This window comes from Tursiops truncatus, chromosome 3 (genome assembly GCF_011762595.2).
Source record: "Tursiops truncatus isolate mTurTru1 chromosome 3, mTurTru1.mat.Y, whole genome shotgun sequence".
Taxonomy (NCBI): Eukaryota; Metazoa; Chordata; class Mammalia; order Artiodactyla; family Delphinidae; genus Tursiops; species Tursiops truncatus.
The window spans coordinates 165,497,998-165,519,638 of NC_047036.1; the positions used below are offsets into that span (position 1 = coordinate 165,497,998).

Here is a 21,641-nt window from a genome sequence, read left to right on the forward strand (position 1 = left end):
GACTGGAAAAGCTACGGAGGTTTTTAGTAACCTGGCTGGGGTTGCTTGAGGGTTGGGGTCCCCGAGGCTGGAGGACCTTAAGCGCCTGTATGAGTTTTGGGGGCACTGGGATCCCCCAAACAGGGAGTCTGAGGGGTCGGTTGCAGAGGAGAATGGGGCTGTGGGAGCTTAAGTCGGGCTGGGTGGTTTTGGGGGGGTGCCTGTGGGGGTGGGGGGTGCCTGTGGGGGTGGGAGGGCGAGGCCCTCGGTGCTCATGGTTCTTTGGGGCCGGTGGTCTCCCCGGCGCCTCTGGGCGGGGCCCGGTTCTCCCGGAGGACGGGGCGGGGTCGCGGGCCCGAGCGCCGCTCCCTGCGTAGCCTCCGCCCCCCGCGGCGGCCCCGCCCCCGTCGCCATGGGAACAGCCGCGGCGGCCCGGCTGGCGCGGAGCTCGCCTGCCTCGGTCTCCGCCGCTCCAGGGGCGGGTGGGGTGGGCAGAGTCCGGGCCGCCGCCGCGGCCACCGGGGAGAGACCAGGAGCGGGTGCGGGTCCCGGAAGAGAGCGCGGCTGCCGGCCGCTTGGTCCCGGTCCCGGTCGAGGCCAGGGTGAGGGGCGCGGCGGGGCGGGGGCGGTGGGGGAGGGGGGTCCCCAGGACGCAAGAACAAAGGGAGCGGGGTGGGGGAACCGGGTCTCGCCCCCCACCACGCAGCCCGGGCCGCGCGTTCGCACCTGTTGTGCGCGGGCCGGCCGGGTCGGGGTTTCCTCTCCTTGCTCTTAGCGTCCCCACCTGCGCGCACGCCCGGAGTTGGGTGCCCGCGGGCCAGGCATGGGCGTAGCCAGGGGACAAAGGCGCGGGCGGGGGCTGGGGCTCGGCAGGGTGTGTGGGGGGGCGGCGGGTGGGGACGACGCGGGGGCGCGGGAAGGCGCAGCTTCATCCCTGCCTCACGGGCGGGCCCCCTCCTCCGCAGGGCGCGCGGCGATGTGAGCCATGAGCGCGACGTGGACGCTGTCCCCCGAGCCGCTGCCGCCATCGACGGGGCCCCCGGTAGGCGCGGGCCTGGACGCGGAGCAGCGCACCGTGTTCGCCTTCGTGCTGTGCCTGCTCGTGGTGCTGGTGCTGCTGATGGTTCGCTGCGTGCGTATCCTGCTCGACCCCTACAGCCGCATGCCCGCCTCGTCCTGGACAGACCACAAGGAGGCGCTCGAGCGCGGGCAGTTCGACTACGCGCTGGTCTGAGCGGTGCGGCGCCCTCGGCCGGCCCTCCGCGGGGTCTCTCTCCCGGGGCCGATCCGACGGTGCGCCGCCGGGCCTGGACCGCGCTCAGGATCCTGCCCCCGAGCCCGCAGCCCGAGGGGGGAGGGCGTCAGGATAAGTCCAACCCCTCCCCCCTCACACCCCTCCCATCTTCCCTCCTGGCCAGGCCGGAGCCCCACTTCGTGCCTTTATCCCGCCCTGTCCTCTCTCCGTAACTCACCGGCCCGGCTGGCCCCCGACTCTAAAGCCTGGGTGGGAAGAGGACGCCCGCCCCTCCGCCCCCAGCGTGTAGGTGGCTCTGCTACTGCCCTGCCGCCGAGCATGAGTGTCATGTCCGCTCCCGGGTTCGGGGACCCCCGTGTCCCTTCCCCTCCCTCCCCTGTCCTCTGGCCATCCTCACTCCCCCGCCGCCCGCCCCCGCCAAGTGTTGAGCCCCTCCTCGGGCTCCGGGCCTGCGGGCTCTCCTGGGCCCATGAGGTGGACGCTGCATACCAATATGACCTGCGGGGCCTGCTCCGGAGACAGTGACTGAAGAGCGACAATGGCTGCTGTGTCCAGGATGCGAGGCTTCTTCCATGGGGGGGAGAGGGCAGACAGGCTCCCTCCCGCCCCCAGCCCAGGCCCCAGTTCAGGTCAGCGCGCCCCTCCCTCTGTCACCACCTCCACCCCTCACTGGCCCTCCTGCCACCTCCCCCTGGTTCCTCCTGCAACCCCCCCCTCCCAGGCTCTCCCCTTGCTTTCTCACTCCTCCCTGCCTCTGAGCCCACGGTATTAATAAAAGCTGTTATTGAGCGCTTACTGCATGCCAAGCAGCGTGCTGAGGTAGCTCCTCTTGTACTTGGTCTGTTCTCTTTTCAGGACCCTGTTAGCATCCTCATTCTACAAGGCCGGGGGACTCGGGTCCAGGCAGGTTGAGTGACCTGCCTATAGCTGGCTTCTAGCCAGGCTAGAATTTGAACCCAGGGCTGACTTCTGCACACTCTTAACAGCTGCCCAGGGCTGCGAAACACCCAGATGTACACTCTGGGGGACCAAGGCATAATCCATCCCCCTCGCTCCAGGAACAGCCAGGACCACCCTTCTTTCCCTTGACTTGAGGAGACTCTGGGGGCCGTGGAATGGACTTGGGCTAGTAGGGAGCCTGGATGGGGTGCCCTCAGCCAGCCCTGGAGGTTGTCTCCAAGAACTGGCACGGCCTTCTGGTACTGTGACCACACCCGCAGCCCCAAACCTCTCTGGCCTGGTCCCTCTGTCCCACCATCAGCATGTGCACTTTGGACACCAAGGGGCTGGTGCTGTGAGTCCTTGGGCATGGAGTGGGCTGGCTCCGCTCCACGGCCCGCCTGCGAGATGTGTTGTGCGCCCCCGGGGGGAGCCGTGTGCAGTGTGTGTGGGGAGAGACGAGCGTGGCTATAAAAGGAAGGCTGTGTGAATGCACAGGCTCTGCGAACAGAAAATTCACTGGCTTTCAGAGGACTGGTTCGATTTGGGGGAAGGTGGTGCCGTAGGAGGACACCCGGTTCCCTCACCCGGCCCTCACCAACCTGCCCCTGAATCCACACGCTCATCGAGGCTGAGGGAGGGGGGCCCCGCGCAGGGAGACCTGGCAGCACCTCTGGAACTTGGAGACCTTGGGTCACGGCCAGGACCCCAGCCCCCTCCTCCACCCAGCTCTGCCCCCCCTTTCCTGCTCCTAAGGCCCCTCCAGCTCTCCCTCCCTCCCCCACTTGCTTCCCCAAGGCTACCTCAGGGACTCACTCCCCTCCCTCCAACTTCCTGCCACATGGGCAGCCCACCTTTAACCCTCCGGTGGTCAGGAGTCCAGCTCCCCCGACCTGGCCACCCTCACTCTGCTAGCCTCTCCCCTCCGTCTGTATGATGGAGGGTCATCGGGCTCTGAAAACCTTTCCCCGACACGGGTCAGGCTCAGGCCTAGACCGTCCAAACAATCACCAAGGGTCCCCTCACAGCCAAGCCAAGGTCGCTCCAGATGGCATCAGACTGGACTTGGTGCAGTGGCCTTTACCGAAAACCACACCCTCCTCCCTGGCATGTCCCCGCTCCGTCCCCAGGACTCCAAGCTATGGCTCCCTACCTCTGATTCTAGGCCCCCTCCCACCTTTCACTCACAGGAGAAAGACAGCCAGGGGTATAGACCAGAACTTTATTCACAGTTACAGGACACCGGACACAGGACTTCAGAAGGGATGAGAAACCAGTGGGGGGAGTATTTGAGGGTGATTTTAGCCCAGCCATCTGGCTGGAACCCCCCCACCCCAGTTCTATGGCTGAAACCCTGTACAACTTTGCTTCGGTTTTGGGGGTTTTTTTGGCTGTGCTGTACAGCTTGTGGGCTTTTAGTTCCCCAACCAGGGATTGAACACGAGCGCTCGGCAGGGAGAGCGTGTAGTCCAACCACTGGATCACCAGGGAATTCCCTGTGCTTCCATTTCTGAGACCCACGCTGTATCGAGCACCTTAAAGGCGACCTGTACTGCACACTGCATCAGGGACCTTCCGCCGTGCCAAGATCCTCAGTGACAACCCAGTGCCAGCCCAAGCAGGACTGAGGGCCTGGGGGCTCACCGATGTCTGGTGTGTCTGGTGAGGTGCCGGGCCCCTCACCTTGCAGGGGTGGCCACCTGGCCCAGAAGCTCCAGGGGTACCAGGAATGGGTTCAGGGGGCAGATCCCAGCTGCTTGCCAAGTGGATATCGGTTCGCTGGGCCCAGCATTCTCGGGGGCCTGAGGAGTGGCCTGGCCAGCCTCCTCTTGCCCCCTGGAACCTGTCCCGTCATCCTCAGCCCCAGACCCCAGGCCCCCACTGGCAGGGTCGGGCTGGGGGGCCATCAGGCGTAGGTACGTATCTGACATATGTTCAACCAGGGCAGCGCAGGGCAGGCGGGACAACTCCTCAGGAAGTGCCATGAGCAGGTCAAGGACCACAGCTGACTCTGGTGATGGATGGAAAGGGAACGGGTGAGGGAAGGGCGGGGCTTGCCGCCGGAGACTCCCACCCCCAGATCGTCAGCCCCTCCCTTCTCACCAGCTGGGGAAAGCTCCGGGCCTTGGCCGCCGCGGGAGATGGACGACAGGTACTTGTAGATCTTCTCGAAGTCCACAGAAAAGTCTTCCTCAGCGGACGGGCCAGCCAGGGACTCAGAGGATGCCTCAGGGGCAGGGCCTTGTGTCTTGGGGGCGGGGCCAGGAGCCTCAGGGCCCAGGTCCTCCTGCCTTCCAGGGGCGCTGAGGAGCAGTAGCTTTCCACGAGCCTGCGTGGGCTTGGGGGGCTGGGAGTACAGGAGGCTGATGGGCTCCGTGGCTGCGATGGTGAGCACCTGGCAGGCAGAGAGATCAGGCAAGGAAAGGCAGAAGTGTCCCCGTGGGCTACTCCCCTGCCCTGCAGGAGACAGCCTTCCACCTCCAAATCCTCCCTGCCACCCTGAGGAAGGCGTCACATTCAGCAGAGGGCCTCAGAAGGGCGGACACTGAGGCTAGGGTGTCCGGTGACGGACCAGAGTCACAGAGCTGGCAAGAGGAAGGGACCCAGGAACCAGGTCCAGCTTAATGAGACTCACATATATGACCCCGTCCCCGGGATACCCCCATCCTTCCTGGCAGATGGCTGTACCTGTGAGAAAGCCACGGTCAGGGCCTCCTCCAGCGGGCCTGTTATCTTCTCAGCCAGATCCATCCACACCTGGGTGGAGTAACCAGAAGGTGCTCACGGATCAACCTTCAGGAGTCCCCCAAGCCCTACCCCTCCTGCGGCTCCCCTGACCAGGTTATCCCCCCAACTCCCACCTCATCCTCCAGGGGCCGGCCTTGGGGAGCCTCGCCCCGCCTCACCTCGATGGGGGCCGGGGTCTGTGTTTCCCGGCGCCTGGGACCCTGTGGGCCACCTGGATGCATCCTCCGAGTGGCCTTTCGGAGCACTCGGCCCTTGAGCTGCCGGAGAAAGTCCTGGATCTGGGGAAGTGAGAGGATGAGGCCAAATGGACCTTCTAGAAGCCCAGGGCTAGGCAGTCCACTGCCTGCTCCAGGGCCGGCCACTGCTCCCTAGCCTCCCGCTGGCCCGGAGTTAAGGGTCATAGGGACTCTGCCCAGGGGTCTTGGGCCAAGGCCCCAGGTGTGACCAGCTACCTGACAAAGATGTAAGGCCCTGGCTGGTTCTGGCTCCTCCCCGCAGCCAGGGCCCACCCTTTGCTAAGTACTACCCTAGTCACCTGCCCGCTTCGTCCACTCCGCCCCATTTCCTGACTCACTTCAACCTCATTCGCGCCCAGTCCCTCTGCGCCTTCCACGCAGTCCGGGGCCTCCGCTCTAACTCAGAGTTCGCCCCGCTCCTAAATTTTGGCTTCGCCCCGCCCCTCAGCCTGCCGCAGCACTGCCTCCTCCTCGCCCCGCCTCTCGGCTATGTTCCGCCCTCGCCCCGCCCTCAGCTTCTCGCAGGCACACAAGGCCCAGCCTTGCACTAATCCCGCCTCCTCCGGCGTTCTTCCGGTTCCTCAACCTCGCCCCCGCCTCACCCTCGACCCGCCCACTCCAAGGCCCCGCCCCCAGCCTCACTCTCGTCCCGCCAACTCCCAGGGCCCGCCCCTCCGCCAGCCCCGAACACATCCTAGCCCCACCTCCAGCCTCGCTCCCATCCCGAGACCCCTCTCACCTCGACCTCGCTCCGGCCCGACAGCTGCCGGGCCAGCTCGGCGGCGTCCGGCTCCGGCTTGCCCCGTCGCGCCTGCAGTAGTCGTAACAGCTGCCGCTTCTCGCGGGCGCTCCAGGCCGCGGGGCCGGTCACCTCACCCAGATAGCGCGCCGGGGCCGCTCGCCGCCGCTGCGGGGGCTTCATGCCGGTGAGCCGGGTGAGGGCGGTGTCGTCGTTCCGGGGCCATTTCCCTAGTGGGCGGGGTTACGGCGGCCGCTGGGGCCAAAAGACCCCGCGCGGAGGCAGAAGTAGATGGGGGCGTGGCTCTGCGTTTGCGGGCCGAAGGGAACTGCTTCCCCGGGAAGTAATGGGGAGACTGGCGTCTAACTGAGGCGGGGGCGAACGAGACCCCCCGCCCGCATTCTATCTCATTCGTGAACTGGAGCCAAGTTCTTAGATCTCGTGCCCTCCCTCCCTTCCAGAACTACGTCTTGTGAAACTCCTATTATGTGCTTTGTAGCCAAGAGCCTGGGCTGTGGGGTCGGCCAGCCCTGACTGGTGAGCAAGTGATTTGGCCTTGCCGAACCTCAGTTTCCTCAACCGTAAAATGGCGCTAATAGTCATCCCCTTGTCTATGCTCTGGGGAGGGAGGAGCTCGGGCAGGAGGGATTTAAGGACCTTTAGGCTAGACGGAGAGGAGACTGGAGCAGAGGCCTGAGCTCGAGGCCCTAGCGAGGGCAGGGTCCGGGCGGTGGGAGTGGAGAGCGGAGAAATCCTGGGGTTGAGAAGGCAGGTGGGCGGTGCAGGGGTGGAGAAGGAGGCGAGGCTTATTTTTAAATTTAAGCTGGTGGGGTTGGGTGTCCCTTTTTTGTCTGGGACAAAATGCCCTTGGGGCTCCCCTGGGCGGTAACCGCACACGGATATATAAGGGCGTATGAGCCCCGCCCCAGAGCTCCACCCCTCCAGTCTGGACCTTTTCCACCCCGGAATCCCCACCCCCGCGCCACGCGCGCACGCAGACTTCAGAACGCTGCAGTTCAGGCCAGATGTTTATTCTGAGCCCAGGTGGGAGGGTGGGAGGAGGAGCAAGAGGGGGCGCGGGGCGCAGGGATCTTAGTCCCATCGAGTCTCAGGTCCTGGCGGGCCTGGTCCAAGGCTGTGGCTGGTATGTCTCTGGACCCTGTTGGGGGCGCGCTATCTCTGGAGAGGGGCGACTCAGGCTGAGCAGGGTAGAGGACGCTACGGCAGGTCACCCCCTTCCCAACCGATCATTGGCCGCCCCATCAGTCTGTGTGCCGGGGCGAGGGTGGGTGCTAGGTCTGAAACCCGAATTCTCCTTGCCTAGTGTGCCTGTCTGAGGTGTTGAGGTGCTTTCTTACGACACTAAGCCCTCAGTCGGCCGCGAGTCACCCACTACGTGATTTCTAATCCCAGCTCCACCACATTTTGTGATCTTTGGCAAGTTAATTTCAGAGAGTGTCTCATTTTTAAATATCTATTATGGGGATTATAGGAGTATCTACCTGAAGCTTGTTACAAGGATTAATATGCGTAAAACATTTGGTACTCCGCCTGGCAGAGAGAACGCGCTATGAAGAGTCATTATCACCTCCCTCCTCCATCCGTCCTACCGGCCCCAGGTTACACTCCCCCTCTTCCCTCCCCCCAACACTTACCTGCCTCACTGGGGCCTGCTGGGCGGGGGGCCGCTGGGCGAGGCTGTCGGGGGCGGGCCGGGGGGCAGGGGCGCTGGAGAGGAAAGGCAGTCTGAGGAGTAGGGGTTGCTGCGCGCTGGGCCGGGGCAAGGGCGCCCCCTGGGGGGCTGCTGCAGGCGTAGCGGAAGCAGGTCTAGGGATGGTCAGGCCCGAGCAGGCTGGGATCGCCGCGACCAGGGGTCCGGACGCGTGGGAATAGGCTGGGGGCCAGGCGGAGATCCCGGCGGACGCAGGTTGGTACCTGAGTGAGCGCAGACGAGGCCGAGCCCGGCGGCCAGAGCGGCGCCCAGCACGAAGGCGGCCAACACAAGTGCTACCACCGGCGCGGGCTCCAGGACCCCCGGGGCCGGCGCGGGAGGCTCGGGTCGCACGGCTCTGCCGGGGACGCCCTTGGGTGGCCCTGTGAGGAGTACAACGCAGAGACCGGGCTCATGCCTCAGATGTCCTCCCCATCCCCCTTCCCGACCCCAGAGAGCCCCGCTGAGGACTACTGCGTGCTCACTGGGGGGCAGCCGCGGCACCGTGACCACGATGGGCTGCGTCAGCGTGTGCAGGTGAGGGCTGTCGGCACCCAGACTCTCATCGCGGCCACTGCCGGCGCCCGCGCACGCCTCATCCCGAGGCAGACACTGGGAGGAGGGGGAGGCAAGAGGCGGGGACGTCAGGGCCCCGGCTCCAGGGGCGGGTCCCCAGGGCTCCCAAGAGATCTAAGCGTCCAGCACTATATTGCAACCAGGTGTCGCAATACTAGACCCCTGGAAATTCGGCCCCTTCGGACGCCCCTGCGCCCAACCTCAGCCTGAGACCCAGTGCCTACTCCCAGTTTCGAGGTACCTCCGCCCCCAGGTCCAAAAGCTCCCAGACCCTCAGATCCCCAAACCCTAAGAGGCTTCTCCCTCAGATGCCAGAGGCTCTTGTGCCCAGCCCCGACGGGCCCGGGCGCCCAGATTCCCCGCCCCGTGCCCGAGCACCGGCGACGGTGGAGACAGCGTCAGAGGCGCAGGCGTCTGGCGGGCTCCCCGGAGGCGGCGGCAGCGGCTCAGCTGGCAGTGCAGGAACTGCACAGAGGCGTTGAAGACCGGGCGCAGGCGGAAGCTGAAGCGCGCGGGGCGAGCGGCACCTGGGAGCGGCCGCGGTGGCGGGAAGGTGACCGAGGAGTCAGCGGAACAGCCCCCGCGCAGCAGCGCCAGGGCGGGGCCCGGGGTCTGGCGTGAGGATGGTGTCACCCAGCAGCGGTGCAGGGCCATGCCCCAGCGCGGGGAGGGACGGGCCAGGGCCGCCTGGGGGGCGGGGTCGCGGTCAGGGTTGGCTGCCCCCACCGGCTGCCACCCGGCCTCGGTGAGCCCCGCGCCCGTACCTGCACGAACACGCGGCTGTCAGCCGGGACCTCCAACGGCCCCGCGCGGCGCGGGAAGGCGTCCTCCGCGTCCGACAGCTCCAGACTGAAAAGGGGTCGGCGCAGCCTGGGCCCTGGCGCCGCGCGGAACGGGGACACTGGCAGGGAGAAAGGGTGGCACAGGGGAAGGAGGATGCGCTGTCCCTTAGGCCCCCTTGGCAAGTGAGCCAACCTCGCCTCCACTGCCTACTTTGGAAAATGGATGCAGTTGCGGTGGAGGATTCACCCGCGCTCGGCTCCGCGCTTCCCACCGCCAGCCGTAAAGCAGCTGGGATGTACCCGCTGGAGACCTGGGGGACATCCCAGCCCAGCCCCTGAGCCTGGGCGCAAAGCTGCGCCTTCCTGGGGAGGAGCCCCCTTCCCAGACCTCTACTTCACCATCCCCAGTGAGCGAGGGAATCCCTGGCCCGGAAGGGGTCGAGGGGCACCTGATGGTGGAGGGTCAGCCTGGGTGAGGTCAAAGGCCCTCCCCTTCTGGAGTCTGAACCCCTCGCTCATCCACCGAGGACCAGGGGCTCCTCTGGGGTCACAGCAGGGCCGTTTGGGGGGAGGGTGCTGGCCCCATTCTTGCCTTTCTAAGGGGAGGGAAGAATAGCAAGGCGCTCTCCCCCAAGCCCTTTGGGCATCGTGGAGGCCCAGCCCGGCCACACGGGTCTGGGCCTTTTCCCTTTGTCAGTGTTCCTCACTCACTCGCAGGCTGAGGGCAGCATCGGCAAAGGGTAGAGGCACAGGGGAGCCTCCACTGGGGTGTGTGATCACACACACATGCACCACACTGACAAAGACCTCTGCCTTAAGGAGGCGCTCAGCTGGGGTCCTCATCAAAGGATGTTCTCAAATGTCCAGAATTACCGGCACAGACACTCCCTAAAAGCATTGGCGCAGACTGCTCCCCTCCCACAGCCCTTGGTCTCACCTGGCTGCTGGGACTTCGAAGAAGTTGGGGATCCCAGAGAACCTGGAAAACGGGGGACGGTGCAGACCCCACCTCCCACCCACCCCCGTTCCCCCAGGCGGGGTGGATGAGAGGGTGCACTGAGAAAGAGTAACACGGGAGTTGGGGTGTGCTGGGCCACGTCCCCTTGCCTGTACATACCAGCTGACTCGCTGGGCAAGGTGGTCATCCCTGGGAGCAGGGCCAGCAGCAGGATAGCGGTGCCCAGCATGCTGGACCGGCTGAGGCAGCACTGGGCCAGGCAGGCGGGCAGGCGGCTCTGGCCTTGGCTGGGGGGCCATTTGGGGAGGCAAGGAGCGGGGGCGGTGCACTGATGGGCCGACATCAGAGCCCACGGCCAAGGCCTGCTGGGGATTAAGGGCTCTCTGGCCAGACCCGTAGCTATCAGGCTGGGGGGAGGTCCCTCACAATGGCCATTAGATATGGGGCTAGTCACTACAAACACCTCCCCCCCAGGCCCCAGCCCTGCCTGTCTCTCTTCGCTGCAGAGGCCCCATCCACCAGCCCCCAAGCCCCAAGGTCGGGGCTCACGACCCCTTCCCTGGCCCCTTTCCCCACCTCACTGCCAGGCCCTGCCAGGCTCACAACACACACCACAGACACCACAGAAGAAAAGGGAGGGGTTTTATTCTCAAGCATCTAAGGATTTACAAACGAGGGCGTTTCGTTTTAAAAAGGGACGGGGCAGTACTGGCGGCCTGAGAAGGGGTTGTAGACCATGGGCTGGGCCCAGGCCGCCCCAGGCCCCCACCTGCCCACTTCACCCTCTGCCTGATGGAGAGGGATGGCTGGTGACTGGTGACTGGGTGGAGGGGGGGAGACATGGGAAAGGTAGGGGGGAAGGAGAGGCTCCCATTTAACACTGAAGGCGGGGAGGGGAAACGGGCCGACACACACTCACAAAACAGAAAATAAAGTTAAATAAAAATAAACTCAGGCAGCTGGCCCTTGGGGCCAGCCACGCGACCTTCCCGGCTACCCACAAAGGCCCCTGTGGCTGGGGCCCATGAGGGAGGGCGGGAGCCAGGCCTACTGGCCCCGCACCCTGCCCCCCTCCCCTCACAAAGGGGATTGGAGCGAAAGAAGGTGGCCACCCCCGGGGTGGGGGGCAGAGAAAAGATGACTTCGAGTACTTTTTAAAACATGCGGCGTTTTGTGACTATCCTAGTAGTAACTACAGTCGGTGAGCTAGATGGAGGGTACAGTGACGCCTAGTCTAGATTGCTTCAGCTACATCCAGCGAGCTTCCTCACCTTTGGTGTTGGTTGCTTTTTGTGGTTTTTCTGGAGTTTTCTTTTGTTTTTTGTTGTTATTTCGTTGTCCACTTGATTTGCATGCATCACCAACAAAAAGGAAACACACCCCCTCCTCCTGCTCTCGCTGCTCCCCAGGGCCCGGGCCTCGGTGTGGGCTGGGGACTGGCCAGCTCTGGGTGAGTCGAGGGGCGCTCAGGGCCACTACGAGGGCGTGACTGCCTCCACACGCCCAGCCCTCGGCCTGCCCCACCTCTGTCCCTGTCACACATCCTCAGACCCCCCACGTCCACTCCACGTGCCCTCAATCCCTGTCTCCCCGGGCCCCATGGCCCCCGCTCCTGTCACCCATTCCCTCCTCCGCCTCTGCCTCACCGGCACCTGCTGCCCTCCACCATGCCCCACGCCTGCCTTCCCTGAAGGCCACCCTGTGTGGCCACGGCCCCTTGGGCTCCCTCCACACCCCCCGAGGTCCTCAACTCACCCCTACAAGCTGTGGCCAGTCTCCAGCCCCGAGGGAGGAGCACCCCGCCCCCCACCCAGAGCCCACCTTTGGGACTAGTCTCTCCCCGGCGGGGTGGCCCAGGCCCCCAAGGCTCGGCCCCCAGCCCCCCAGCGCCCGTGGGCCATCGGGGGGGCTGCCACCACAAGCAGCTAAACATGACTTTGGTAAAAGTTTCTGAAGGTACCGACAAACCCCATGAGAACAAGCTCTTCTCCTCCCCCCACCCCCCAAACACCCCACCAAGTACAATAAAATACGATAAACTCCAAAAAGGACCCCCTGAGATCAAAAAGAGAAAGAGAGAGACCAGCCCGGGTCTGGCTGCAGTCACAACGTCCAGCCCGCCTGCCCGGGGCGAGGACGCCAGCCAACTGACTCATGGCTTGCCGGAGACCTAAACGGACCCAGGGGTGCCGCCGGGGGTGGCAGGGCCTGGGCCAGGAGAGAGGCAGAAGCAGGGAGGGAGACAGGGAAAGCCAGAGAGGTAGAGAGGGAGGGGACAGAGAGAGGGAGATGGAGCCAGGGTGCATGTGCGTGCGAGGCGGCGGTGGGACAGCGCGGTGTGGAGGGGAGGGGACAGGACGGGCGGCTCTCTCCCGGCCCCTGGGGGCCGCCCCAGCCCAGAGGTTACAACTGAATAAATAGCGAGTCTGCTCGCGGCCTGCTGTCTTCCGTTCACAGTGTCTGTCGGAGGGGATGCGCACAGCCGGCTGATCCTAGGACGGGAAGGGCTGGGGCCTGGTGGGCCCATCTGTCCATGGCTGGTGGGCAGGGAGTCAGGGGTGGGTTGGCGCCCCCTACTTTCTGTCCTCAGCCCTCGGCGGCCGTCCAGGTCCCAGGGCTCCCCTGGCGGGCAGCTGGGTGGCCGGGTGGGGAAGGGGAGGCCGGTGGCCACGCCCCCGGCCCCCAGTAGGCTGGCCGCCGCTGTGCGGCTACCTGAAGAAGGGCAGGTGATGCTGGCTCAGGACCCCGCTCGCCCGCGGCGACTCGGTCTTCGCCATGACATCCTTGAACCAGGACGCCACGTCCACCTCCAGCGTCTCGTAGCGCTTGATGAAGCTGTGTTCCTGTGGGGCCCAAGGCAGGGCACTTAGGGCGAGGGCGTCTTCCCTGCTGGCCTTGCTCAGGCCCGGCGCCCAGTGTGGCGGGGGGCTTAGGATGGGGGCTGGGGAGGGCCCCGGGTACTCACAAGTAGCTTATTATACTTTGGTCTCTTCCTGTGATCTTTAGTAAGGCTGGAAGGAGAAGAGGAAAGGAAGAGAAGTGAGAGCAGGTAGGAGAGGCCTGGCCGCCCTCGTGGCTGAGTTGTCGGGTCTGCAAGATCTGTGGGCAGAAGCCCACACCCTCCCGGGCCTGCGCTTGGGCCCCCCACCGTGACAGAAGCCCTATGTGGGCCGTGAGACGCCCATGGGAGGGGTGGGTGGGCTCCCCCACGGGAGGCTCCAATGTGGACGTCCCGCGTGCGCTACTCTTGCCAGTTGGTGCAGGACACTCAGAGCCCTTAGCCCTGGGGCGCCTCTGCTCGTTCACAGCTCCCCCAAGGTGAAGCCCGAGGGCCACCCTGCCAAATACCCCTGGGGCCAGGTGTCCCCTCAGGCTGAGTCCAAACCCAACTCCTAGCTCCCGGGGCTCGGGCTCCAGCCCCCACACCATCCTGGGGCCCCTCTCCCCTCCCCAGTGGCCTGGGTGCAGGGCCACATCTGACCTCACCCTGCCTTCCAGAGTGGAGGGCGGGGGCGGGGCTCCTCACCAGTCTTTAACTCTTAGTTGCGGCATGCATGTGGGATCTAGTTCCCTGACCAGGGATTGAGCCCGGGCCCCCTGCATCGGGAGCGTGGAGTCTTAACCGCTGTGCCACCAGGCAAGTCCCCTCACCAGTCTTTGACGAAGGACTGAAAGTCCCCCGAGAAGCCCATGTGACCGGGCAGGAGCGGGGGTTCTTCCTGTAGGACTTTGGTGAGGACCTCAAAGTCCGTCTTGCAGTTCTTGTAGGGAAACTGTCCCGTCGCCAGCTCCACCTGGGAGAGAGACGGGCAGGGCTGGGCCGGCCAAGGACAGGATCCTGCCCTTTCCCGCCACCTGCCTCCGTACCCCGAGAAGACCCCACCCCTGGCCTCGGAGAGCAGGGACCCCAACTCACCAAGGAGATGCCCAGGCTCCACACGTCAGCCCGGATGTCGTAGTCGGGCTTGGTGGGGTCCGGGGGGTCGATGCGCTCAGGCTGCCGGCGGGAAGGAGGAGAGGGTGGATGTACCCCTGTGGCTGGGGTGGGCTCACCGCCCCTCATGCCCGCCCGCCCGCCGGGCGCTGCTGGGCCCCACTTACTGCCATGTAGGCAGCGCAACCCGCGCTCCGCGTTTTGGCTTTGGAGTCGACGAGGCGGCCGCTGATGCCGAAGTCGCAGAGCTTGATCTGGCCCCGCTCATCCAGCAGGATGTTGGAGGGCTTGACGTCCCGGTGGATCACGCCGTGCTTCTCCTTCAGGTAGTAGAGTGCCTTCACGATCTGCGGCGCGGGCAGAGGAGGGCACCAGTGATGGCAGGGACGGGGCCTGGTGGGGCGGGGGGGCGGTTGGGGACCACCCGCCCGCCCGCGCCCCACCCAGCTGCTCACCGCCACCGTCATCTTGCCCAGGATCCGCTCAGGGATAGGGCCCTGCATCCGCTTCTTGAGCTTCTCGGCGCACGTGCCCATGAGCTCCATGGCAATGAAGACGTCCGTCTGCGGGGACAGCAGGTGGCGGCTTGGCGGGGTGGCTGTACCCTCCTGCCCACCCCAGACAGGCTCGGGTCCTGGGGGAGGGGCGGGGGGCGCGGGAGGCTTGGGGGGCGGGCGGCCGGCTCACGTTGGTGATGAAGGTCCCGAAGCACTGCACGATGTAGGGGCAATCGTGGCTCTTGAGGACCACGTCCAGGTCCATGAGGATCCGCTTGTTCTCTTCCTTGTTCCCCGAGCGCCGCATTTGCTGCACGGGACAGCAGGGGCCTTAGCGCCGAGCCTGGGGTGCGGGGCCCACCCGGGGCGGGGGCGGGCTCACCTTGACAGCGATGACGTGCCCCGTCTTCCGGAAACGCATCTTCCACACCTGGCCACAGGTGCCGCTGCCCATCTCCCCCAGGTTCTCCAGGTCGTTGATTTCCGCCTGGTAGCGCTGGCGAGGAGAGCCAGGGCTGGGGGTCCACCGGGCCTCTGCCCTCCACCCCCAGCCCAGACCTACCAGCAGCGTCCTGCCCACCCTCCCTGGGGGGGCCGAGGGAAGGGCGGTACCTGGCCCCCAATGGTCAGGTAGCCCGTCTGCTTCATGATCTCCTGCAGCTTCTGGTCAATCTCGATGCTGAGGGGACAGAGAGCGGGTCCTGACCAACCTGAAGCCACCCCAGCCCCTAACACACAGGGTCCCACAGAGCTCACCAGCTCCTCCCTGAGGCTTGCCCTGCGCCCCGCCCTGCCCCGGCCCCAACCTCCCGGCCCTCCCACCGGCCACCCTAGCCGCTCACCTCTCCATGCTGCGCGGTGTGAACAAGGTTGACGGGAGCCCCAGCATGTGGCGGGGCCGTGCGGGGGGCGTGGGGTGCTGCGGGGAGCTCTCGGAGGACGGTGAGCGGCTGCCCCCATCATTGGCCAGTGGGAGCTGCAGGGCTGGGGTGGTGAGAACCAGGGGTGGGGAGGGGGTTAGCTCCCAGCTGGCCCCAACTCAAGGGCCTGGAACCCTCATCTTACCCTCCCTGGCATCCCTCAGGCAGGGCGGCACAGCCCCCTGCCCCGCTGGGCTGGAGGAGCTCCCCGCTCCCAGACCACTCCTAGGGTGCCTTTTCCCACCCCGCACCCCGCCCACTCCTCTGACCTGGAAGGGCTTGCAGTGGGCTGGTCCCCAGAGGCTGAGGGTTCATCCCCAAGCCTCCCCTGACAGAAAACGGAGGCCCAGAGGCGGATGCCGTCCCTCGGGCAGGCAGCCTCCCCGCTGTGTCCCTTTCCTCCCCACCTCCGCCGGGGAAGCAGGCCCAGGGCCACCACACCCACACTCTGGATCACACAAGGCAGGAATGCCCGCTGGGATCAGCCCGAGCTCTGGCGCTGTGGGCAGCCTGACCTTGGCTGGACCACCCTGAGGAGAGAGTGGGCAAGGGACCTAGGCTTCCAGCTGCCTCGCCCAGCACTCTGTTTCAGGGTCAGGGAGGGCCGCCCTCTGGCCTGCGGGCTCATCGGTGAGCCTCCCGGCCTGGCCTGCGGAGCTAGGGCCGACGAGGCAGGGGCAGGACCCCAGGCTGGGGTGAGGGGATCCAGGTGGCACAGCCCCTCCAGGGGCCAGGCCAGGCGGCGAGTTTGGTTCTTTCCAGAAGCCTGCATGCGGACAGCTCGGGCATGCTACAGGCAGGCAGCGGGCAGGCAGCGTGCAGGCAGCGGGCACCCCAGGACGGGCAGGCGGCATTAGGGGACGGGAGGGCGGGAGACAGACAGCCGGGAGCCGAGACTCGGGGCCCAGCTGCCCAGAGGACGCGCTGCAGAGACAGGCCGGGGAGGGGCCTGGGAAAGGAGAGCGGATTCCCTGAGGGGCTAGGAGCCTCCGGGCTGGGCAGGCCCCAGGGTGGGGAGTGGGGGCCAGGGTGATGACCCTCCAGTGAACCCCTGAACCCCGGAGACCCTGGCACTCGGCCTCCAGAAGGGGAGCCCCTGGCTGAGGAGGCTGCAGGCTACAAGCACCTCCCAGGTTCACCTTCCCCTGGAGAGCAGGCCAGGAGCTGGGGGCCTGCCATCCTCCTTAGCCCTTGGCTGACGCCCCCTCCTCTCTCCACACTTCCCGCATGGCCCACCTTCTCCTCCCACAGTTCTCCAGGCACCTGGTGACGTGGGCCCAGTGATCAACGGGTAGAGACAGGTATGTTCAGCACCTGGTGCCCAGGCGCTTTGCTGGCCTGCAACCCTGACCGCAGCCAGAGCGAGGGGCAGGTCTATGAGCCTGGCCTGCAGTCCTAGGAGGGCCTGGCGGGAGTGATGGAAGAGCTCTGGGGACCCCGGGGACGTGGCCGGGCCCAGTCCCCTCCACTGGCCCGGAGGCCTCTCCTCCCGTGCCCTCCCTGCTGCTCTGCTCTGCCGGGGCCAGAATCCCAGTCGTAATACCTCCCTCTCTGGCTGGACAACCTCCGGGGCTCCCGAGGACCCTCGAGCTCCCCCTGCACCGGGACCCTGGATCCCTGTCAGGTTCAGGTTCCCTGGGGGCACCAGGGCCCCCTTTCTGAGTGAGGACCACAGCCCTCTCCTACCCACACCTCTCGGTGTGGTGTCCTGTCGGTCCCCTCCCTTACACAGTCCACCGGGCCCTCTGAGGGCCGCCCCAGAACCCGGGGCCAAGGCTGTAGGGGGACAGAGGCTTCCAGCCAGCCCCGCAAACTGACGCACGGTAGGCGTGTGAGCGGGGCCGGTGCAGGGTGGCTAAGGTGGGGTGGAGGGAGGTAGACAAAGACCCTGAGAACAGAAGTCACAGAGGTGGTACCGGGCCCACGGCAGGTCAGGAGGGCAGAATGAGAGCGAGAGGCTGAAGGGGAAAGAGAGAGAGAGAAGAATGAATGAGAGAGAACGAGAAAGGACACGGGGCGGGGGTGGGGGGTGGGGAGCACGCGGCCATCAGGAGCCACACACGTACCAGGCTGTCAGTCGACACACGTAGGCACACGCACACAGGGCATGGCACAAACCCACGCAGATGGGCAGACGACATGCCACAGGGTCTCCAGCAGAGCCACAGAGCCCCTCACCTTCCGACACACACGCACGCACGCGCGCACGCACGCATGCGCGTGCACACACACACACACTTCCCAACCTAGTCCTGCTCACAAGGACCAATGAGGCCAGACCCCCACCCCATCTCTCTCAGCACCCCCGCCCTTCGCACAGGCATGTCCCACACCCGTCTGCTCCCAGACCCACTGGCACCTGCCCTCCGCCCCTAGGGGGGCTGCTTCCTCTACTTCCATCCCTGCGCTGCCCCCACCTCCCAGGAGACTTTGCTCAAATTCCACCTTCTCCAGAGGTTTCCCGACTGCAACCCTGCTCCCTGCTCCACCCGGCCTTCCCTCCAAGGCGCCGGGGACTCCTCCACTTCCCGCCCGGAGGCCCTCAGTGCTCACTGCCCTCCAACCCCCAGGGTCCCCCACCCCCTGGGGCGCGCCAGCCCTGAGAGGACAGGGACTCAGTCCAAGCCTAGCATGGCTCAGCCCAGGGGGTGACACGGGTCCGCTGGGCTGCTGAGGCGGATGAGCAGCTCTCCCTCCCCCCCGCTCATGCACACGCCTGCAGGCACACGCACGGACACTCGTGACCCCCTTGGCAGGCGACAGACTCCCGGCCGGTGAGGGAGTCTGTCTCCTCCTCCAGGGAATCCAAACCTGAGCCCAAGAGGAAGGGAGGAGCGGGAGGTGAGAAGACAGAGGAAGTGGCCGGGTGGGCCGGACGCGGACGGTGTGGATGGACAGAGAGTGAGGGTGAGAGGGGGGGATGCGCACGCGCACACGCACACACGGAGCACGTGGGAGGGGGAAGGGGGGGATGGCATTCTGCGGCCAGGGCAGCGGTTAGGTCAATGGTGCAGAGGTCCAAGCAGCGATGATAAAAAGGCTGGTACCTGCTCGTTGGGACGGGGCAGGAGCAGGGCTTAGAGTGATCACAATAACTGGATGGGGAAAAGGAAGAAAAAAAAAAAACAACAACACCACGATAAATCACAACGGAAACCACCGATTTGTCCAAAAGAAAAGAAATCAAATCAAATCATAACAGAGAAGAGGGGGAGGCACGCGGTACCAAACTGCAGAGATGGGTAGAAACCGACAGAGATGGGAGAACTGGGAGGATGGGATGGAGCTGACACAGACACAGACGCCTGGAGGGGGCTCCCCGCGGCCTGCTCGCCATGGGTCTCACCGTGCCTCGCTCTCCATCTGGGACAGCCACCCTGCAAGGCACCCCAGGCCCCGTACCTAGGCCTGTCTTGTCCACACTGGGGTTGGAGGGGGAGTAACACTGCAGAGACCAGCGGGGACCCTCCAGTCCTGGCTGGGCTTCCTACCCCAGGCAGTGTCCAGTGCCAGCACTGCCACCTCGGGTTTTTTTCTGGGCCCCAAGAGACACACACACACACCCCCAATCCAGTGAGAAACCCACACGGGCCCAGGTCAGGAAAGGGAGAATGGGGAGTGGACCCTACACAAGGATGGGGGCGCCAGGCTGGGTGAGCAGGCAGTGGTGGGGGAACCCAGATGAGGAAGTGTCTTCCCCGTCCTGTCAGGATGACTCCACAGAGAGCTACATAAGCCACAGGAGTCATATCAGAGGGGATAAAAAGGAGAGCAATTTGCTGGATCAAGAGAGACACAGAAGGCATGGGTGTGTGGGCAGGGGAATTCCCTGGTGGTCCAGTGGTTAAGACTGCACTTCCAACGCAGGGGGCACGGGTTCGATCCTTGGTGGGGGAACTAACATGCCACATGCCGCGCAGTGCGTCCAAAAACAAAAACAGAAAGCATGTGTGTGGGCTGCTGTTCATCAGGTCTGTAGGAAGGGGAAAAATCTGACTCCCTCTGAGCTTCAAGGATATGGGGAGGGGATCATGCAGGAAATGACAAGGAGACTAGATGTGGTCACGGTGATTCCGAGCCAGGTGTGCGTGCTGGGGGGTAGCTCTTGACTCCAGATGACAAGACGCCAGGGAGACACGGGGACTGTGGGACCAGAAAGGAGGTGTACGTGCCCTGGGATGCCTAGATAAAGTCGCACTGGCCTCAGGTATCCCCGGGCTGGATGGGTGTGGGTGTGTAAGAATGGGGAAGTCACTTGATTCTAAATGACAAAGTCGCCGCGCTTGGGAGTTGCGTGTTTATTTCTGGAGGAGCCAGAAAGATGGCAACAGTGAAACGAGTCAGAGGAGTATGAGGGGGCCTGGTGTATATGGGTAAACTGTATGTGGGAGGGAGTCCGCTGAGCCCAATGACAAGATCCCAGACACGGACCAAGGTGCGGAACGGGGAGGGGGGAACCTCTTGACACAATCAGTGAGATGGCGGGAGTAGAATCAGCTGGTGAAAAGGGATGTGTACATGTTAGCGGAGGACCTGGATGTAGTCACGGTCGCATGAAGTAGGAGAAGCAAGGCTCAGGGTAGGTGACAGAGGCTCCGAGGATCCCGGTGATTGGGGGCGGGTCATCAGGTGGGGGGCCTCGCCTGGAGCCGGGTAACTGGGCTCCCAGGCCCCGTTAAGGGGGAACCCCCAGGCAGGGGAAGGGCTGCCCGGGAACCCGCGGGCCCCACGCCTCCCGGGTCACCGTGACCCTCTCACCGCTGGCCGATAGCGAGGAGCGGGGCGGAGAGAAGGAGCTAGAGCGCCCCGGAAGCGGGGGCGGGGCCTGGAGGCGGGGGCGGGGCCTCCCGCGGCGCGCGCCCCGCCCCGCTCGCCCCCTCCCCCACGCCGCCGTGCTTACTGGGCCTGGGCCGCTGGGGGCTGATATCCAGGTTGAGGTCGATCCTCCGCCGGGCCTCGCGGTTCTCCTGCTTCAGCTTTGCTTCCAGGCGGGACAGCTTCTGCTCCAGGGAGGACGCCGCCATCTTCCCCGCCGCCGCCGCCGCGCACCGCCCGGCCGCCCGTCAGTCCCGCAGACAAACACCGCACTGCGCCTGCGCTCGGATGACCCCGCCGAGCCGCCGTCTCGCTCAGCAGGGCGCATGCTCGCGGTGCACACCCGCCCTTCCCGCGTGCGAACTTCCGCGCGTGCGTGCTTCGTCCCGACCGGAGGGATGACGCCGCCTAGAGCTCGCTGCTGGCAACGTGCGAATCCTCTCAGTGTGAGGCGCATGCGTGAATTCCCGAGCGCTCCGGCAAGAGGCGCTGTCTGGAAACCCACTCACCGTTCCGCTTACAGCGGTGGGCGGAGAAAGCAGCGCGCAAGCGTACAGAGGAGGAGACCAGGTCACGCCCGTGGCCTCTGCTGCGCATGCGCACTCGTGACTTTGTTTTTTTTTTTCCCCCCTGTCGCTGTCCCCGGTGGTCGCCATGGTTGTGTGTCCTCAGCCTCGTTCTTTCTCTTCTCGGCCCGGCCATCGCTGGCACCTACTCCCTCTCGGAACTGCCTTTCTCATCTCAGTGCTTCCTTAGGATCCCTGTTATGCTTAATTGCTGCCTCCTCACCATAATTAGGCACCCGGGGCAAGCCCTTTCCATTTCAGCAGGCTCAGGGTTGGCCGAGGACATGTAGGATGGGCGGTGTAGGGCTCGGGCCACTGTCAGGACCCTGGGAATCCAGTGGCGTGACCCCTGCCCTCGGCGACTGGGGGGCCGGTAGGGGGGCCAAGGTCAAGGTCCGAGAGTTCCAAATCAGACTTGCGTGGGACATTTTAAGACTTCCCTCAACTGCCCTGCCCCCAGAATTTGCTCCCAGCTCCTGGACAACGCAGAAGATAGGCCCCGGGGTTTGGTGCCTCTACCTGGCGCCTCCGTGGCCTACACATTTTCTTTAGCTGGTATGAAGAGTGCTGGGAAAATGTCCCCATCTGGAACCCTGGGGCCCCTGGAGAGCACCTTGCCTCTGCTCTCTGGTGCCAGGAGGAGGCTCGCATTTTGCAGACACCATGGAGGTGGTGATCCCAGGAGGTCAGGGTTGGGCAGGCTGTGCCCTGCCCGCTCCAGCACAGGGACACTGTGATGGGCGTTGAAGGCTTGTGGCGACTCCTCTGGTGACAACTTACAGGTGGAGCAGATCCAAAACTGTGGAGCCGGGAGACTAACAGGGAGGGTAGAGGAAGAGCAGTTCTCCAGGAAAAAACCTAGGCAGATGATGCCACCTGATTTCTCCTGGTTAGCTGAGGTCTCTCTCTGCCTCTGCTTCCGGGATGCACTGATACCCTTGATTCTGGAATGTGACTGTCGCCACTTCCCTGTACTTGGTCTGGTG

The 21,641-nt window shown here is 65.0% G+C and overlaps 4 protein-coding genes and 1 long non-coding RNA gene across 17 annotated transcripts; 2 read left to right on the forward strand and 3 right to left on the reverse strand.

Moving 5' to 3' along the window:
* Positions 1–262: 262 nt before the first annotated feature.
* On the forward strand, positions 263–2,068 carry CTXN1 (cortexin 1). Its single transcript, XM_033854467.2, has 2 exons — positions 263–581; positions 945–2,068. Exon 2 carries the CDS (start codon positions 965–967, stop codon positions 1,211–1,213), a length of 249 nt encoding a protein of 82 aa, XP_033710358.1. The 5' UTR covers positions 263–581; positions 945–964; the 3' UTR covers positions 1,214–2,068.
* A 1,313-nt stretch (positions 2,069–3,381) lies between these two features.
* SNAPC2 (small nuclear RNA activating complex polypeptide 2) lies at positions 3,382–6,079 on the reverse strand. The gene is made up of 5 exons (XM_004324578.4): positions 5,897–6,079; positions 5,080–5,199; positions 4,862–4,930; positions 4,277–4,568; positions 3,382–4,184 (listed from the first exon to the last, which is right to left on the reverse strand). The coding sequence occupies exons 1-5, from the start codon at positions 6,077–6,079 to the stop codon at positions 3,853–3,855; spliced, it is 996 nt and encodes a 331-aa protein (XP_004324626.1). The 3' UTR covers positions 3,382–3,852.
* On the reverse strand, positions 5,992–11,331 carry TGFBR3L (transforming growth factor beta receptor 3 like). Of its 9 annotated transcripts, none has more exons than XM_073803315.1 (9): positions 11,195–11,331; positions 10,083–10,306; positions 9,415–9,561; positions 8,948–9,084; positions 8,562–8,870; positions 8,093–8,219; positions 7,832–7,990; positions 7,552–7,624; positions 5,992–6,126 (listed from the first exon to the last, which is right to left on the reverse strand). In XM_073803315.1, the coding sequence occupies exons 2-8, from the start codon at positions 10,264–10,266 to the stop codon at positions 7,557–7,559; spliced, it is 1,131 nt and encodes a 376-aa protein (XP_073659416.1). In that variant the 5' UTR covers positions 10,267–10,306; positions 11,195–11,331; the 3' UTR covers positions 5,992–6,126; positions 7,552–7,556. The 9 variants fall into 9 exon arrangements, with proteins under 9 accessions (XP_073659416.1, XP_073659417.1, XP_073659418.1 ...); XM_073803316.1 differs by having other exon boundaries at positions 6,019–6,151; XM_073803317.1 differs by having other exon boundaries at positions 6,096–6,224.
* Positions 7,984–10,873, forward strand: LOC141278393 (uncharacterized). Its single transcript, XR_012331105.1, has 2 exons — positions 7,984–8,144; positions 8,492–10,873. It is a non-coding gene; the product is annotated as an uncharacterized lncRNA (long non-coding RNA).
* On the reverse strand, positions 10,549–21,566 carry MAP2K7 (mitogen-activated protein kinase kinase 7). Of its 5 annotated transcripts, none has more exons than XM_073803309.1 (13): positions 20,175–21,566; positions 18,322–18,369; positions 15,197–15,338; positions 14,967–15,033; positions 14,737–14,850; positions 14,545–14,664; positions 14,313–14,420; positions 14,025–14,177; positions 13,840–13,920; positions 13,575–13,717; positions 12,889–12,934; positions 12,636–12,766; positions 10,549–12,460 (listed from the first exon to the last, which is right to left on the reverse strand). In XM_073803309.1, exons 1-13 carry the CDS (start codon positions 20,296–20,298, stop codon positions 12,094–12,096), a joined length of 1,644 nt encoding a protein of 547 aa, XP_073659410.1. In that variant the 5' UTR covers positions 20,299–21,566; the 3' UTR covers positions 10,549–12,093. The 5 variants fall into 5 exon arrangements, with proteins under 5 accessions (XP_073659410.1, XP_073659409.1, XP_073659411.1 ...); XM_073803308.1 differs by having other exon boundaries at positions 14,025–14,204; positions 20,175–20,645; XM_073803310.1 differs by lacking the exon at positions 18,322–18,369 and having other exon boundaries at positions 14,025–14,204; positions 20,175–20,637.
* Between the last annotated feature and the right edge of the window lie 75 nt (positions 21,567–21,641).